This window comes from Pongo pygmaeus, chromosome 11 (genome assembly GCF_028885625.2).
Source record: "Pongo pygmaeus isolate AG05252 chromosome 11, NHGRI_mPonPyg2-v2.0_pri, whole genome shotgun sequence".
Taxonomy (NCBI): domain Eukaryota; kingdom Metazoa; phylum Chordata; class Mammalia; order Primates; family Hominidae; genus Pongo; species Pongo pygmaeus.
In genome coordinates this window covers 70,017,759-70,037,442 of record NC_072384.2, presented here as the reverse complement: position 1 = coordinate 70,037,442, position 19,684 = coordinate 70,017,759, and the positions used below count along the sequence as shown (strand labels likewise).

Below are 19,684 nucleotides of genomic sequence, written 5' to 3'. Positions count from 1 at the left end.
AGAATCATCGCTTGAATGTGGGAGGTGGAGGTTGGGGTGAGCCGAGATTGAGCCACTGCACTCCAGCCTGGGCAACAGAGCGAGACTCCATCTCAAAAAAAATAAAAAATGTATAGTTAACAGAGTTTCCAATGGCAAGTGGAGATGCAGATGTTGATGGTGCAGAGAATTTGATTGGAGCCATGTGGAACCTTTAGAGGTGTTAGTTAGCCAAGCAATTTTAGTTCAAGCTAAATCAGTTGGCTCAGCTAAGTAATGATCTATTCAGCATATATATATATGTATTTTAAATTTATTTTTATTTATAATTGACACAATAATTACACATATTTATGGAGTTCAGCATATATTTTGAAATTTATAAAACTGCTATTAATTAGGAGTTTTGGTTAATCAGAGTTTTACAGACGATCCAATTTTCTATTGCCTAAATCCTCCTTAATGTAGAATTGGATGACTAGGAAAAAAGTAAATAAATTGAACATTATAAGGTTTGGGGGTTTATTTTATTCTTTCATGTATATCTTCTTTCTAAGAGATGAGGTCGGCTGGACGTGGTGGCTCACGTCTGTAATCCCAGCACTTTGGGAGGCCGAGGTGGGCAGATCACGAAGTCAGGAGATCCAGACCATCCTGGCTAACATGATGAAACTCCGTCTCTACTAAAAATATAAAAAAATCATCCAGGCATGGTGGTGGGTGCCTGTAGTCCCAGCTACTCAGGAGGCTGAGGCAGTAGAATGGTGTGAACCCAGGAGGCAGAATTTGCAGTGAGCTGAGATCGCGCCACTGCACTCGAGCCTGGGTGACAGAGCGAGACTCCATCTCAAAAAAAAAAAAAAAAAAAAAAAAGAGATGAGGTCTTGCTCTGTCACCCGGGCTAGAGTGCAATGGCATAATCGTGGCTCACTGCAGTCTCGAACTCCTGGGCTCAAGCAATCCTCTCGCCTCAGCCTCCTGAGTAGCTGTGATTACAGGCATGAGCCCCAGCACCCTCTGTTTATCTTCTTAAGGTAAACACAGAAATCTCAAACTCTCAACAAAAGACAGAGAAAGAGGAAAAAGAGAATAAACAAATGTTATCTACTGCTTTATTGTAAAAAAAAAAAAAAAATCAGAGATTAAGAAAATAAATGTGGAAATCTACGTACTTTTGTCTCATATTTATCACTCTGCTCCAGATCAAAAAATATTTAACAATACTTAAATACTAACATTTTTTGAGGGTTTACAATGTCGTACATACCATGCTAAATGTTTTAAAATGAATTACTTAATACAACAACCCTGTGAGCCATGTCACCTGTTCACAAAGAAATAAAACTGAGGCCGAGTATTCAAGTCTCTTGCTCAAGGTCGTAGCACTAAGTAGTAATGCTCAGAGAACCTATCAAGATGCTCCAATTACACTGTAATCATTGCAGGGATTTTGATCTTATGCAAGGAAGACTACTGAGTAGCTGATGGGATTGCTGCCTGGCCAAACTAATTGGGCCCAATTGATTTTAGAGGATGTCTGGATTTTTTTTGGCTGTTTACACACCAAACTAGGTCAACTGAACAGTGATTCCCACTGATTACCCGGCAATCACTATTGTTATGGAGAAGCCAAAAAACCTAATCATCTGGACAACAGTTGATTTGATTTTTGTATAACTTGAAGTCCCTTGCGAAATGCAAAGATGGAACCACTCTACTAAATTCAAACCTTAATAAAATCTTAGCAGTCTTCCCTTGCAACCTCCAGCTCTCAAGTTCAGTTAAGCAACATTTAATTTAGTTTACTGATGACTCACATGTGCAAGCCAGTAAAGTTCACAATTGTTACTCCACACAGCTGTGGTTTACAGCGTCTCTTTGCACACAACACGTTGGCACCAAAGCAAAATGATTAACTTTATATGCTTCTAACATATGGACCAGACTGTTAGAAGGCAGTCTTGTGTTCTAAAAAGAAAAATACAGTTTCTATTAACATGACCTAAATTCCTGGGGAAAAATGTTAAGTTTTATTCCATCTTTAAGTAGAGAGATGATAATTAGAATGGTTTTGTTTCTAATTTATTTGATTTAAAGTGCCAGGAGGTATCTGTTACTAGGGGAGGGAAATGACCTGAAAGCCTCATTATAAAAAGATTTTAGAGTGGGATGACTTAATAAACTATAAATGGCTTTGAGACCTTTTCTCCAATATGAGCTATTGAAATATGAAATAAATATGGAAAAAGTAAAGAATCTTTCATTTCAAATGGGAACATTTTTCTTTTCTATGAATGAGAAGGATGCTGGCAGAGAGAAGCAGAATTTCTTTTTCTTGTATTCTGACCATTTGAAAAATCAAAGCTGCTATGTTTGCTATACTTAGCAGGATCATTAAAGAAATAAAACAAAATGGCTCTAAATTGAACTTCCACTTAAAATATACATTCACTGTCTTATTCAGGACCTATAAGAGAACTATTAAAATGTGTTGGGGAAGATGGTGAATCTGATTCACAACAGACACTAATTTTCCCAAGATTAGAGTCATTATCATAACTCATTATTAAAGTTTATTTTAGTTTTTCTTTTTCTCTTTTTTTTTTTTGAGACGGAGTCTTCCTCTTTTGCCCAGGCTGGAGTGTAATCTCGGTTCACTGCAACCTCCGCCTCCCGGGTTCAAGTGATTCTCCTGCCTCAGCCTCCCGAGTAGCCGGGACCACAGGCACGCACCAACATGCCCAGCTAATTTTTATATTCTTGGTAGAGACGGGGTTTCACCATGTTGGCCAGGCTGGTCTCGAACTCTTGACCTTGTGATCCACGCACCTCGGCCTCCCAAAGTGCTGGGATTATAGGCGTGAGCCACTGTGCCTGGCCTAGTTTTTCTTTTTCAAAGACGCAGTAGCAACAGGGTCTTAGAGCCAGGAAGGCAAGAGGAACTTTTGGAAATGGATTTAAGACCCACACTGGAAGGATGTCCTGAAAAAGGAAGACTCAGGAAGATCATCTGATCAGCATTGCCTTAGCAGGTCCCACATGATTCTTGACCCTCAAGGTGCTTCTCACAAAAAGGATCTCACTGATTTTGGATGTCTGGTACACAGGAGCCATCTCTTGGTATTTCTGCAGTAAAGATACCTGTTGGATATTCTTAATCAATGTTCCTTCCCCACACTTTTTGGTCATGGAAATCTTATTCAGCTCACACCTCTTAACAAATCTGGTGTTTCAAGAAAAACACTTTGGAAAACACTGCTCAGTACTGATAATATGGAACACTTCTATCTCTCCAAAAAGAACAAAGGAAACTGCTAAAAAGTTTTGCTATGGGCTGGGCGTGGTGGCTCATACCTATGATCCTAGTACTTTGGGAGGCCGAGGCAGGCGGATCACGAAGTAAAGAGACCAAGACCATCCTGGCCAACATGGTGAAACCCCGTCTTTACCAAAAATACAAAAATTAGCTGGGTGTGGTGGTGCACGCCTGTAGTCCCAGCTACTCAGGAGGCTGAGGCAGAAGAATCACTTGAACCCAGGAGGCGGTGGTTGCAGTGAGCTGAGATTGCACCACTGCACTCTGGCCTGGCAACAGAGTGAATTATGTCTCAAAAAAAAAAAAAAAAAAAAAAAAGCTTTTGCTGAAACTCTGCAAATCCGGGGAACAATAATGTCTCTTACACACTGGGAGATAATCTGAAGTCAAGTCTGCACACAAGAAAATAAATATTTTATGAAGAAGCCAATCTGCAGAATTATTTTGTGCTACCCCACCTCACTTTATTTTCTTTGGGAGGATCAACAAGAAGGGCTCCTTGGCATTTCTGCATTTCTCTTTGCGAGCAGGAATGAGGCACTTCTGTGGCCGATGCAGCGATTCTCTGCAGTCATGCTACTCAATATGGTGGCTACTGCGCATATGAAATGTGGCTGGATTAGGCTGGGCATGGTGGCTCACGCCTGTAATCCCAGCACTTTGAGAGGCCAAGGTGGGTGGATCACCTGAGGTCTGGAGTTCAAGATCAGACTGGCCAACATGGTGAAACCCCATCTCTACTAAAAATACAAAAAATTAGCTGGGTGTGGTGGTGGGCACCTGTAATCTCAGCTACTTGGGAAGCTGAGGCAGGAGAATCACTTGAACTCGGGGGGCAGAAGTTGCAGTGAGCTGAGATTATGCCATTGCATTCCAGCCTCCGCAACAGGAGTGAAACTCTGTCTCAAAAAAAAAAAAAAAAAAAGAAAGAAATATGGTTGGTCTAAATTGAAATGTGCCATAGATATAAAATGCACATCAGATTTTGAAGACTTAGTACAAAAAAAAGTAAACTATTTCAATAACTTTTATATTGGTTACATGTTGAATAATACTTTTGATATGTGAATTGAAGATCTATTATTGAAATTAATTTCAGTGACTTGTTATTTATTACTTTTAAAATGTGGCTAATTAAAAAAATGTGGCTGTTGGGTGTGGTGGCTCATACCTATAATCCCAGCACTTTGGGAGGCCAAGGCGGGTGGATCACCTGAGGTCAGTTCGAGAGCAGCCTGGCCAACATGGTGAAACCCCATCTCTACTAATAATACAAAAATCAGCTGGGCATGGTGGCGCTCGCCTGTAATCCTGGCTACTTGGGAGGCTGAGGCAGGAGAATCGCTTGAACCTGGGAGGCAGAGGCTGCAGTGAGCCGAGATCGAGCCAATGCACTCCAGCCTGGGCAACAGAGAGAGACTCCATCTCAAAAAAAAAAAAAAAAAAAAAGTGGCTAATAGAACATTTTACATTTCATTGTATAGCATTGTCCCATAAGGTTTTCTAAAGAGAGCCAAGTAAACACTTCCAAACCAGAGTAAATCAGGCAGGTGCAATGGCTCATGCCTGTGATCTCAACTACTTGGGGGGCAGAGGCAGGGGGATTGCTTGAGCCCAGGAGTTCCAGGCTGCAGTGAGCTATGGTGGTACCACTGTACCCCAGCCTGGGCAACAGAGTGAGACCCCATTTCCTTAAACAACAACAACAACAAAGCAACTCAAGACTGAACATCTGGTCTAGAGATATTAGGGGGTGGTCTGTTCAATTTTAAGGTCCCATCTAATCTGGAGGCTCTTCTTAATGCACATCCCTCACTTTGCAGATGTGGAAGCTGCTCAGAACTTTAAATCAAATCTGCCAGATGCAAAGTACCAGTTCAGGTAGCTCTTAGCTTATCTCCTGACGTACAGTCCAGAGTTCTTCATTCCACCATAGCTGATAGGGTAGGAGAAACTACATGGAGAATTTTAAAAATGAAAGAAACACTTAAGCCACCTATACTTAAACAAAAAACAAAACAGCACTTGCAGAGTATAAATTAAAACCTAAAAACATTCAGGGATGGGGGAAAAAGGCAACAAGAATTTCAAGGGATGCTCTTTTCACCCCACAGCCACATCATACACGTATTTTACCCTCAATAAGCTTTACAAAGAAAATCAGATTCTTCTAAACAAGGGCTGAAAACCATTTACAGGGGAAGAGCCAGGAAGGTGTGAAGTTCCTCTTGCAGCTGTCCAGATGAGGCCACAACAAGGGCAGAAGAGGGCACAGCCCTCACAACATCTCACAGATACAGCTTCTGGTCCTCCCAGCAGGCTGTGGCAGTAAGGTGGGACTCACCCTCACACGCCCTCCAGTCAGGGCGGCTGGAGAGGGCTGGGTGGAACCCCGGGGCAGCCAAGTTTCAAGAGGGAAGTTGTAATGTGAAGGGAGTAAGTGGTTGTCGTGCTTCAAGATCTGTACTTTAGCCACAAGTGTACTGTTTGCTTCTGGGAAAGCCCCCACCCCAACCAATCCAAGAAGGGGGCCAGCAATTGGTTTCAGATGCCAGAAGTAACTGCAATTACATCTGCACTCCTCTGGTGCAAGCATCCTAATAAGGGCTTCATACTCATCTCTCTACATTCAGAATATGAAGTTCTGAATGGAGCGTCTTCTGAATTTCACCACTTGTTAAAATAGATCTGATTCTGGTGGGCTTCCTGCCAGCACCATAAATCACAGGATGACCCACATTTGTGATGTGCTTTCAAAGTGTTCCCAGCACTACCAGGAAACTGTCCGCAAATCGCACTCTCTATCTGGACAGAAAGACTCTCTGAGCACCTGCTGTCACACTCCTCTCTAGACGATGGAAAGAGGCGCCAACCAAATGGACAAAAATCCCTGTCCTGATGGAACTTACATTCTAGTGGTACCAGGAATTTTACCCAACCCAGACTAGAAAATCCCTGGAAGAGGTGATGCTGGGACTGAGTTTCGAACACACAAATGTTGGGGAGGCAGAGGAAGGGCAGGGCTGGAAGGTGTGGTGATGAGGGGTGGTGGCGCGGAGCAGAAGTAATTCTAAAAGCAGAATTAGCCTGGAGCTGTGAAGTAATGTGACCAGTACTGACTACATGTTTGGTATATAAATGAAACAGGAGACCCAGTTTTTGTTCTCATGGCACTTACGATCTCGTCAGTCAGACAAGATGGTCACATGAGACAGGACTGTGCAGCTGGCTAGACCGATGTGCTGAATTGCACAGCTCCAGCGGCAGACTGATGGAGATGAGGAGCCCATGTAATTAACATTTGCTAGTTCCATTATTCACAAGCGACTCTCTGTGTCTTGCCCTTTCCCTGAGACAAGAATCTGTCACCCACTCCAGGCTGGTGCTGGAAGAAATCCCCAGCTAGTGATAGAACCTGCCAGTCCTTCCAAGATCAGGTCTGCAAAAGCTCTGTGGTTCTCTGCTTGTGCCTTAGGCATGAAATCAACATACTGAGACATCTCCGTTCTCTGGGGGTAATCCAGAAACAATTTCACTTTTCCCTCTAACTTCCCTCACCCATGCGGACTCAGCTTTCTGTGAAGATGGCAGCTCCTTAACTGTATTATAGTCCCATTTCATAGATTTTTCAGTTATTAAATATTATTATGGTTTTGATAATTCATTCTTGTTTTTTTTGTTTGTTTGTTTTTTTGAGACAGAGTCTCCCTCTTGTAGCCCAGGCTGGAATGCAGTGGTGCGATCTCGGCTCACTGCCACCTCCGCCTCCCGGGTCCCAGTTCAAACAATTCTCCTACCTCAGCCTCGCAAGTGGCTGGGACTACAGGCATGCATCACCACGCCCAGTTAATTTTTGTATTTTTAGTAGAGACGGGGTTTCACCATGTTGGCCAGGGTGCTCTTGAACTCCTGACCTTGTGATCCACCTATCTCGGCCTCCCAAAGTGCTGGGATGACAGGCGTGACCCACCACACCTGGCTTCATTCTTGTTTGTTTTTAACCTTTAATATTACATCAATTCGCAGCTTTTCCCCCACTTTCCTCCTGCCCCCAGGCTGGATGTATGGCTTTCACGGGCTTGGAGGGTTCTTCTCTCTGCTCTGCTTCTCTAGGCTAGCTCCCTAGGTGTGGCAGAGGGAGTGGGGATCAGAGGGGCAGAGCTCTCCTTCTCTGACTGGGGATGCTGCAGACCTGCTCTAGGTGGCCACAGTGGTCCTTGGGCTTTATAAGGAAAGGTGGTAGTCCCCAATGCCCCACAATTAAGGAGCTCACACTTAACAGCTACCCAAGCTCCTAGTGATCTGTTACCAGCTGAGTTGTTTCTTCTCCATAATTCGCATGTTGGAGCCCTAATAACCCCCAGTACTTCAGAATGTGACTGTATTTGGAGATAAGGTCTTTAAAGAGGTGACGGTAAATTAAAATGTGGCTGTAAGAGTGGGTCCTAATCCATTATGACTGGTGTCCTTATTAGTAAGCCATGGAAAGAGGCCTCACAAGAAACCAAACCTGCTGACACCTTGATCTCCTACTTCTATCCTCCAGAACTGTGAGAAGTAAATGCCTATTGTTTAAACCACTCAGTCTGTGTTAATTTGTTCTGGCAGCCCTAGATAAAATAGAGTTTCCTAGACCTCTTTATCTGTGAAAAGTACATCCTGATCCTCAGAGGCTGACAGGTCCCAGCACTAGCTGGGGATTTGCTCCAGCACCATATCAAACTAATATATGATCCCTTGCCAGACTGGCTACATCTTTTAACTGACCTTGAGCTCAACACTCACAGTACATTCGTCTGATGTGTGCATCTTTTTGCCTTGTGTTGTCTGATTCCCAATGAGACAGTAGCCCTTGATTTCTTCTATGTCCTCAGACAATGATAGGGCTGTGGGCTCACAAAGGATCCCTCCATTTTTGTGAAGAACTGAAAACTGAAAATGGGACAGTTCCCCCTCATGACATCTCTTGCTCTCTAGTTACCTTTTCCCCTACAAAGGGAAAGGTTATATATTTTGCCAGCTAAGCAAGCATCCAATTAGGGGATGAAATTGTAAGCATCTTTTTTTCTTTTTTAAAGTAATTGCCTCCAAATTTCACGAGTGATTCTTTTGAGAACTGCCTCCTTCCCCCAGTTTGGGGGAGGAAAAGCATACTCTCCCTTTGCCCCCAGGTGGCCCAGGGCCAGGGGATGGAGGTAACAACTCTTAGACCTTTCCTGAACTTAGAATGTGAGGTGCAGGGACTTCTGTTCTCATCATGGGCCTTATTTCCAGGAAAACAGGTCTGGACCGAGCACCACACTCCACCCTGTTGTAAACACTGGCTGTTGTTAAGAGCTCCTTTTGTTTTTCAGTTAGGTGCTAGAACTTTTATGAAGACCTAGGGATGCACTTTTCACAAACAAAGAGGTCTACAAACTCTTTTCCAGGGAAATCACACTTCTCCAGATTCCAGCTTAAAATTCTAGTTTTGCAAAGAGAAAATTTAGTAGTGATGATATTAATACAATAATGCCTCTGCTAATAAAAAGATGCATTTTAACTTAGCTTAGGTATGTAAAAGACAAACCAACAATGCTTTATTGTCAGACTCAGAAATAACACAGGAGGGCAAGGGAAGTATGGACAGCATGGGCCCTCCTCTGCCCTGCAAGCCAGACACACAGGCCCCTCAGCCATGGAAACCAGGGCTCCCTAGCTCTTTTGGCCCAAATGAGAGCAATCTCAACTCACTAGGGACAATATGCTGGCAATGGCATGAAGGTCAAACTAGGACCTGACCTCACTGAAGCCTCCTACACACCCACAGGACTGGGCGATTTAAACTCAGGAATCTGGTCCCATCCTTACCCAGGCCTAGGGCTTGGCAGCCCCACTCCCTCCTCCTTGGTGATGCCTCAGTACCTTAAGCTCTCCCAATCCCCCATTCCCTCCCACTCAGAAACAGCCTATTATACATTGAATTGTGTCCCTAAAAAATCCATATATTGGAGTCCTAACCCTTAAGTACCTCAGAATGTGACCTTATTTGGATATAGGGCCTTTGTAGATTTAATAAGTTTAGATTAGGTCATACTGGAGTAGGGTGGATCCTTAATCCATTTTGATGATGTCCTTATAAAAAGGGGAAACTTAAACACAGACGTGGAGGGAGAACACCTTGTGAAGGTGAAGGCAGACAGACGGTTGGTGCAGAAACAAGGAACACCAACGATTGCCAGAAAACCACTGGGAACCAGGAGAGAGGCCTGGAACAAACACTCCCTCAGAGCCTCCAGAAGGAACCAACCCTGCCTTCACCTGAATCTTGAACTTGTAGCCTCCAGAACAAGGACAATACATTTCTGTTGTTTGTGGTGTTCTGACATGGTAGCCCTATTATACTAATACAGAGCCTTAGATTGGGAGTCCAGACTTGGACTTCAACTTTAGTTTCTATCTTGCAGTAGTTAACTGAGTTATTTAACAAATATTTATTGAATACTTTCTATGCACTGGGCACTGCTCTGGGTCATGGATATACAGTAGTAAACAGGACCAATAAGGGCTCTATCTTCAAGTTGTTTACAGGCTAGCATGGAGTGGGGGCAGGGATAGAGACAGACGTATGTTGGCTCTTGAAGGAGACAGTTAAACAGATGATGTGATAGAATGAGTGGGGAAGAGAGGGGCTACTTTCCATTGGGTAGACAGAGAAGACCTCTCTTTGGAGGTGACATTTGAGCTTAAATTCTGGCTCACAAGAAAGAGATGGACCCATAAAGATCTGGGAAAGCCTATAATCCCAGCACTTTGGGAGGCCGAGGCAGGCAGATCACGAGGTCAGGAGATTGAGATCCTGGCTAACGCAGTGAAACTCTGTCTCTACTAAAAATACAAAAAAAATTAGCCGGGTGTGGTGGCACACATCTGTAGACCCAGCTACTCGGGAGGCTGAGGCAGGAGAATTGCTTCAACCCAGGAGGCGGAGGTTGCAGTGAGCCAAGATCGTGCCACTGCACTCTCCAGCCCGGGCAACACAGAGAGACTCTGTCTCAAAAAAAAAAAAAAAAAATCTGGGGAAAGAGGGTTCCAGGCAGAGTGAGCAGCTGGAGCAGAGTCAGGAAAAGGTTTGGAATACCTAAGGAACAAAATGAAAACAGAGTAAATGAAAGACTTCAAGGAAGTGAGGACAGAGATACAGGCAGGGACAGATCACATAGGAGTTTGTGCGTACAAAAAAAAAAAAGGAGTTTGGATTTTATTCTAGGTGTGATGAGGATCCAGTGGAAACTTTAAACAGAGGAATGACATGATCTAGTTTGTATCTTTTTTTTTTTTTTTTTTTGAGACGGAGTCTCACTCTTTTGTCCAGGCTGGAGTGCAACAGCACAATCTTAGCTCACTGCAACCTCTGCCTCCCGGGTTCAAGTGATTCTCCTACCTCAGACTCCTGAGTAGCTGGGATTGCAGGCATGCACCACCACGCTTGGCTAAATTTTTGTATTTTTAGTAGAGACGGGGTTTCACCATGTTGGCCAGGCTGGTCTCGAACTCCTGACCTCAAGTGATCCACCTGCCTCGGCCTCCCAAAGTGCTGGGATTACAGTCGTGAGCCACTGCATCCGGCCTAGTTTGTATCTTTTAAGATGGCTGTTGGGCTATATGAGGCAAGTGGAGAAGCAGAGTTAAGTTAGCAGGTTCAGGTGAGCGATGCTGTAGATGCATCACCATGAACTCTGCTTTCATCTTCACAGGGTGTTCTCCTGGTGTGTGTGTCTGTGTTCAGATTTCCCATTTTTATAAAAACATTATTTATATTGGATTGGGGGCTCACCCTAAGGACATGATTTTAAGTTGACTATCTCTGCAAATACCCTAATTCCAAATAAGGTAACATTCTGAGGTACTGAGGCTTAGGATTTCAATGTATCTTTTTTTGGAGGGAACACAATTCAACCCATAAGAAATAATTGAAAAGATGAAAGAGACTATGTTGATAAGAACAACCACATCAAGAGGAATAAACAGATATGCAGAAGAGATGAGAAATACCTACAGGATCAAAATCTTTGTGGAGGTAAGAGAGGAAGGGATGCTGCGTACAAGTAGAGAGCATCTTATCTGTAAGAAGAGCAGGGATGGTTCAGAAGCCCTTAGACCAGAAGGAAGATAGATACATTGGTCATGTGGTATCTTTGTGAAAAAAAATATATAGAAGGAAGATAGAGCAAACAGGAACAATGCAGGTAGATGCGTAGATTCGGCTCATCTATCTATTCTTTCATTGAGCAAAAATATATTGAATGCCTACTATATGCCAGACATATTTTAAGGCTTTGAGGACACAGTAATGGAAAAATGAGATAAAAATTCCCTACCCTCTTGGAGCTTACATTATAGTGAAGGAAGACAGACAATAAACATGATACATAAGTAAAATGTATACAGTATGTAAGGTAATAGTAAGTGCTAAGAAGAAAAAACAGGAATGTGGTTATAAAATGTTGAATAGGTTGAAATTTTAGATAGGATAGCCAGAAAAGGTAGGTTTAGAGAAAAGATCTGAATGAAGAGAAGTTAGCCATGGGTATGTCTTAGGAAAAAAAAAAAGTTCCAGATACAGGGAACAGTAAGTGCAAAGGCACCTACATAAAACCCATAGCTAGCATCATACTTAATGGTTAAAGACAGAAGGTTTTCACCTCAGGATCAGGAACAAAGCAATATGTTTCCTCTCACCACTTTTATCCAATATCACAGTGGAAGTCCTAGCCAGTATCATAAGGCAAGAAAAATACATAAAAAGCATTAAGATTGTAAAGGAAGAAACAAAAGAGTTCTCATTCACAGACAACATAATTGTCTATACAGAAAATCCCAAGGAATCTACAAAAACAAAAACAAGACGACTTCTAGGACTAATGAGTTTAGCAAGGTTGTGAATGACAAAGTCAGTACACAAAAATCATCTGTATTTCTACATATTAGCAATGAATAACTAAAATCAAAATAAAAAACCCATTTATACTAGTTCTATAAACTAAAATACTTCATTATGCATCTAATAAAACATGTACAGGATCTGCATGCTGAAAACAACAAACTATTGATTAAATAAATCAAAGAAGATCCAAATAAATAGACACACCATGTTCATGGAATGGAATATTCAACATAGCAAGGTTGCTAATTCTTCCTAAATTCATCTGTAGATTTAATGCAATTCTAGCCAAAATCCCAGCAGGACTTTTTATAGATATAGACAAGCTGCATTTAAAATTTATATGGAAAGACAAAGGAGCTAGAACAGCCAAAACCATTTTGAAAAAGAAGAATAAAGTTGAAGGAATCATACTACCTGATTTTAAGATTTACTATAGTTGGGCGTCGTGGCTCATGCCTGTAATCCCCACACTTCGGGAGGCCGAGGCGGTGGATCACGAGGTCAGGAGTTCGAGACCAGCCTGGCCAACACAGTGAAATCCCATCTCTACTAAAAATGCAAAAAATTAGCCAGGCATGGTAGTGGGGGCCTGTAATTCCAGCTACTCAAGAGGCTGAGGCAGGAGAATCGCTTGAACCTGGGAGATGGATGCTTCAGTGAGCTGAGATCACGCCATTGTACTCCAGCCTGGGTGACAAGAGTGAAACTCCATCTCAAAAAAAAAAAAAAAAAGACTTACTATAAATCTGCATTAGTGTGGTATTGGTGAAGAGGGAGATAGTTTGATCAATGAAACAGACCCACATAAATAATAACCAATTGATTTTTGACAATGGTGCAAAAGCAATTCAATGGAGAAAGGATAGTTATTTTATTTATTTATTTTTTTGAGATGGAGTCTCGCTCTGTCGCCCAGGCTCGAGTGTAGTGGCGTGATCTCGGCTCATTGCAACCTCTGCCTCCCAGGTTCACATGATTCTCCTGCCTCAGCCTCCCAAGTAGCTGGGACTACAGGCACCCACCACCACACCTGGCTAATTTTTTTGTATTTTTAGTAGAGTCAGGGTTTCACCATGTTAGCCAGGATGGTCTCGATCTCCTGACCTCGTGATCCACCCGCCTCGGCCTCCCAAAGTGCTGAGATTACAGGCATGAGCCACCGCGCCCGGCCTAAGGATAGTTATTTCAACAAATGGTTTTGGAACAACTAGGCACAATTGTGAAGAAAAAAACCAAAACACCTTAACCTTACATTTTATACAAAAATTTACTCAAACTGGATCCTAAATCTAAATCTAGAATGTAAAAGTATTAATTGAGCACCTACTCATACACAGATATACACACAACACTGTGGGTGCACCCTGGCTCTCACTAGTCAGTCTTTAACACCCTTGTTCAAATTTTCCTTTCTCACCCTAAAGCTGTGCTCTTCAAGAGCACAGCCCCACCACTCATGGCAGTTCAGATCAGCATCATGAGCCATCCTCTGCTCAGCAGCCTGCCATCATTTCTTCCTCCTCACAACCTCCCTCTGCCCAAAGAGTTCTTTTCTCCTTGCCCTATTCATTTAATCATCTAACTTCCACCTCCCTCTCCTTTCCAGTGCTGTAGGCCCTGGCTTAGAATGCCTCATTACTCCCAGACTATCCAATTTTCTCTAGTCTCCTATTAAAAACAAACAAACAAACAAACACCACTCCAATAAGCCTTTCTTAGTTAAAAAAAAGTCTTTCCTCATGTTTACCCATGACATTTCCCTGACTTTTCCTTCTATTTTTATTTGTATGGATATATTTGTTACATTGCTTCACTTATGGATTTGCATGCCTGTTCAGAATGTAGATTTTCTGTTCATCTTTTATACATTTTGGGATTTGGCACTATTGATCTCTGGCCATTCTAGCTGGGACTTTGTTGTTCTACTTCTAGAAATAATCTATACATAGCACCATATCTAGACAGATTCTAAATACATAATTATCTACTGACTGAGATACACTTCCCAAATTAAATAGAAAAAAGTGGGTCTCTTTGTAAGGAGGAACTCATTCCCCAGGGCTCCCTGATGGGGCTGGCTCATCAGAGCCTCCATTTCAGGAAGAGCCAGCACTATCCATGTCTGTGGCCCTGAAATTGTGTCACTTAGGTTCAGCTCATCTGCCAGACCCTTTTGCTAAACTGTCAGGATAGACCAACAGCCACAAATGGAAAATGGAAACTGAGAGATGGATACCAAAAGGCGCTCTCTTAAGAGCTTAATTCATTTTGGGCATTACAGAATAAGGACTCAGAAAATTGACTGCAAGGGTTTCAGCAGTGAAGGTGCTATAGTGCTTTACAGATATGATAATGTGGGGGCTCATCTTGTCCCCCCCATCCAAAAAAAGAGGAGCAAATAGAAGTCAAGAAACAGATATTTTATTGTTGATTTTCACTGCAAATCAAATCCCATGGAAGAGACCGGAGTCTTCAGACAGAAGAAAGCAATGAGGGTAAAACTCAGTTCTAGGTTCTGAAGCAAAAATCAAACTTTGAGGTTCAGAGAATGTTCCCTCTGGTGCTATTCTTATTTTTCCTAGTTTCTCCCAAATTCATAACTACTTTAACACCCCAAACTACTATTTGGAAGTCAGAATTCATGATTCAAAGACAAAAATGAATTTTCAAGTTCTTTTTGAAACCCTCTTTCTTTCTTCCCCTGAGCCTTTTAAGCTTTTCTCTCAATTTGCTAGTAGCAAGTGGAACATTTCCCAAACAGGAAAATATGCCTTGAAACCATGTTATAACATCTTTCCTTTTAATGTTTTTCTATCTAGATTATTCAGTTTGAAAAGTCCCAGCCGAAGGGTTAGAAAGCAGTGTTGCTGCTACTTCAAATTTTCACACCTAAAATCTTCAGAGGATTTCCTATCAATAGGAAGTATTACAAAGAACATTTCATCATGTCTGAAGTGGCCTATCTGCAGGCAAAAGGCTGGTTGCATAAGCATGAGAAGGGAACAGAGAGAATTCATATTGACTGTGGCTGCCTCCTTTTACCAGAAGGTCACTGAGAACCTTGCAGGGAGAGTGTACCTCTCAGGCACAGGCACCTCCACAGCCAGATGCAGCCGGGTGTAAGCAGAAGGGGGCTGCAGAAACCTGGGAGGAGCCCTGTCTCCTGGTGACCTTGGGCCTCATTATTCTACTCCTCATGGTTTTTAATCTCTTCAGTAGTCTGGAAAGTGGGAGCTGGAAACAAGAAAATGCCAACTGGATTACTATCTATGATTTTATACTATGATTGCACATATACACACAGAGGTTGATCCTCTCAACCTTGATAAGAAATTAAATCAAGCCCCAGTAGTGTCATGCGCCACGTACATTTTGGTCAACAATGGACTGCATATAAACTGGTGGTCCCGTAACATTATCATACCATAGTTGTACTGTACCTTTTCTATGTTTAGGTATGTTTAGATACACAAATACTTGGCATTGTCTTACAATTAACTACAACATTTAGTACAGTAACATACTGTACAGGTTTACAGCCCAAGAACAGTAGACTACAACATATAGCCTAGGTGTACAGTAGACTATATCATTTAGGTTTGTGTAAGAACTCTATGATGTTTGTACAACGATGAAATCAACTAACAGTGTATTTCTCAGAATGCATCCCCATCATTAAGCTATGCATGACTATACTTTTTTTGATATATACTAATGAAGGGATTGTTACCTGCCCAGCAGCCCAAAGAGGACGTAACTTGAAAGAACAGGAAAGTGATACTAGGGCTCTTTTGAAAACAAAGGACAGTGGCAACCTAGCTACCAGAAAACCTCAAGTTAACTGTCAGGAATCCTTTGATAAAGAAATTAAAGTTTTTCTTTGCATTTAAACAATTATAATTCTAATTTTTTTTCAGAGATGGGGGTGTCACTGTGTTGCCCAGACTGGCCTTGAACTCCTGGGCTCAAGTGATTCTCCTGCCTCAGCCTCCTGAGTAGCTGGGACTCTAGCCATGCACTACCACATCAAGCTTTCTTTTTCTTTGCATTTTAAGGGGTCTTCTCTATCTTTTGGGGAGAAAAAACCAACATTACTGTGATACAGAATGCACACACAGAAAAGTATGCAAAACGTAAATGTACAGCATAATAAATATAATGCAAGCATCCATGTAACCACCACCAAGATCAGGAGCCAGACCACTGCCAACATCTCTTAGGGGTCTTCCTAACAAACATCCTCTCCTCTTTCAAAATTGAGGAGTCCAGCACTGAACCTCCTTTTATGCTTTGGGCTAATTGCCTCCAAGGTTTCCCAAGTTAGATTTTTTTTTTTTTTTTTTTTGAGACAGAGTCTTGCACTGTTCCCAGGCTGGAGTGCAATGGCATGGTCTTGGCTCACTGCAACCTCCACCTCCTGGGTTCAAGCAATTCTCCTGCTCCAGCCTCCCTAGTAGCTGGGATTACAGGTGACCGCCACCACACCCGGCTAATTTTTTGTATTTTTAGTAGAGACAGGGTTTCACTATGTTGGCTAGGCTGGTCTCGAACTCTTGACCTCGTGATCCACCCGCCTTGTGATCCGCCTGCCTTGGCCTCCCAAAGTGGTGGGATTACAGGCGTGAGCCACTGCGCCTGGCCTCAACTTTGATCTTTTTCCTTCCTCTCTGTAGTTCATTCCTCAAAAGAGGTTTGTAAAGTAATTGCCCATAATATCTATGCTTACTGAACTAGTGCTCCATTTAATTTCGATAAAACAATTAAAGCAAGGAAAAATAAAACTGACAAGAAAATGGTTTCTTATGCATTGAAAATATTAGCATATTCTTTTCCAAACTGCCAGGATAGTGTGGGATCTTGCTTTCAGTGGGACTGTCAAGACGTATAGGCACCTTCCCCTTCACGAGAGGGACATGCCTGAAACAAGCATTGGAAATGAACAGCATAACTTATTTCTGTCCAGTGAGGTTTCCCATCTTCAAAGGCTGTAACATAATAACCCCCAAAAAAACAGACTATGAATGTTTTAAAATTTAGAAAAGTAATATTCTGACATTGAACACAGGATGCACAATCATGTTAGAATCGAGGTTTGAGGACAACTATTGTCATAAGGAGATAAATTAGTGCCCAATTCTGTATAGAAAATTCTACACAGAAAATGAATTTAAAAGAAAGTTCTAGTTGGTGTACGGCAAAGCCATATTACCTTTACTCCTATATTTCCCTCGTTGCCTAAAAAGTACCTTATTACTAGAAGCTGTTCTATAAATGTTTGTTGATTGAATTCATTCCTACATAAATAATTCCAGAAAAAGAAAACAGAATCATGCTTATAAGTTTTGATGTTTGTGGCTTCTTAATTATACTCAAAATGTGGAGAATCCTAAGCTATACTCAAGCTTAGGATCTCAAAGGAAATTACTATGCATAATATATAGTCAGGAATACAGGGAAGCCTATTGGTACATCACGTTTGTTTCTAGTCTTATTTTTCACTTTTGTTTCTATCAAGTGGTGTGGAGTGTAGTTTCAAAACAAGATTCAGAAACAGTTACAAGACAAGAGGAAAGCTCTTTGGGAGGGGGTAAAAAAGACGCAGCGGCGGAGGTTATCTCTTTGTTCCTGTTCCTCCCACAGTTGGGTGAATCAAGGGAGAACAGACACCGGCTGCAGGGCCTTACTTTCTGCATAGCGCCACCTAGTGGTCCAGGCTGTTAAATGGTTTTTATTTTGCCAAAGGTTGAAAAATCGGAAATTCCAAAGTTGTGAACAGATTTGACAAGTCGTTATTAATATTTGTGGGAAGATGCAAATGCAAGCTGAAGAGTTATTTGGATAGATTTTTTTCCCAGACAGCATGTCCCCTATCAATAATGGCTGTCTCTTCACCTCTGTGCTGAAGTCGCCTGATGAGAAGTCTACATCCCTGGGTCTCTGGTAAGGAAACACCAGCCAGCCCTTTCCACACCTTCCCCGAGCTCCCGGGAGTCCATACTGAATTAAATCCCGGCTGCCCCAAGGAAGGTCTGGAATGGAAGCTGGAGGGCAGCCTTCTGATGGGCACTGCTACTAGTTCTGTTTACAGGAGCATGTCTGAAAAAAGAGCTGGATTTCAACTTTCCTTCCAAGTTAAGATGAAGCAAATACTGTAGACTGTAGCTTTTTTTTTTTTTTTTTTTCCTTAGCCAGGCTTTTCATTCCTCTGCAAGCTGCTAAAAATCAGACCTGGCAGCCAGTTAAGAGGGATGTGGGAAGAAAAGAAGAGGAAATAGTGAACAATGGACAGTGATAAAGAGGTTTCTCTTCCTTTTTTTCTTAAAAGCATGCCCACTGCTATTTCCAGACCTAGCCTAAAAAACACAAAGCCCTTGAGAGTAGAGCTGTGAGAAGGCTGAGTTGGCCGCCCAGCTAGAATCCCAGGTACATTCTAAAAGGCTGACTCTATTAGAATCCATTTGGAAAAACAGTTAGGACTTGGAAGTTCTGTTCTTTGGCCCTAGTTTCCTGCTTTTTTGGCATGAGGACTGACAGCAATTAAACAGAAGGTAACTGTAAGTAGGCAAAGGCCACATACATAGGTGATGGACCTGTTCCAAATTAGTTAGGAGAGAGGTGGGGTGGGGTCATAACTGGGTAGAAATTGGACCAAGGTGATCTTTGAGGATCCCCTGAACTCTGATTCAACATACTCCTTTCACTTGGAACGACACACAAATAGAAATAATCTTCCTGATAAGTCTTGGTAAACTGAGACTATCCTAGAGTGCTTAGCATGAATTAATGATATCGTATGGCTTTATAAAGGGAAGAATGAAAAGAAAGACAAGAAAGTCTAAGAGTTGATATTATGGATAGTGTATGTATGTATATGTGTGCAAGTACATGTGTCTGTGTACACACTGATGCTGCACAATTAAATTACAAAAGAAACAAACATTTTCCTTTTCTTGGATTTAGACCCTTACTCCTGCTTAAGGAAGTTCAATGTTAGTGGTGCAGCCCTGGCAGTATTCAGACACTAACTGGAAAATTCCACCTGGTCTTGCAAAAGCTTTAGGAGCAGGGCTATCAGAGGGTTCCCAGGTACCTGTTTTGGTCAGAGGGATTGAGAAGAGCTGCTGAAGAAGCTTGTTTTCTGACGTTCTCAGGACCACAACCACATCGGCAGGGAGAGTGTCTCTATTCTTCTCAAGAACCCCAGAAGCATCATATAATACCTGTAACATGAATAGCAAATGGCAAATTAGCCAAGTCAACTGTCCATCATTGGTGACATTGGCAACTTGTCTAACCAGTTGTTAATCGACCTCTATATAGAACTCATCTTGACATAGCCATGCTTTTATATCCAGAGCACCAGATAAAGGGAATAATTATGATTTTGACAGACCAGTTTATCTTAACTTATTGTCTAGTTGCTTTAGTTTTTGTTTTTTATGGTTTTTTTTGTTGTTGTTTTG

At 42.0% G+C, this 19,684-nt stretch overlaps 1 protein-coding gene across 3 annotated transcripts in view; it reads right to left on the bottom strand.

The window, feature by feature from the left end:
- The window catches only part of MYO3B (myosin IIIB), a 485,003-nt gene that overhangs the window by 227,161 nt on the left and 238,158 nt on the right, over positions 1-19,684 (bottom strand). For all 3 annotated transcript variants that reach the window (XM_054476982.1, XM_054476984.1, XM_054476983.2), the window contains exon 22: positions 19,312-19,441. In XM_054476982.1, the coding sequence (XP_054332957.1) occupies positions 19,312-19,441 (130 nt within the window). The remainder of the gene's footprint in view (positions 1-19,311; positions 19,442-19,684) is intronic.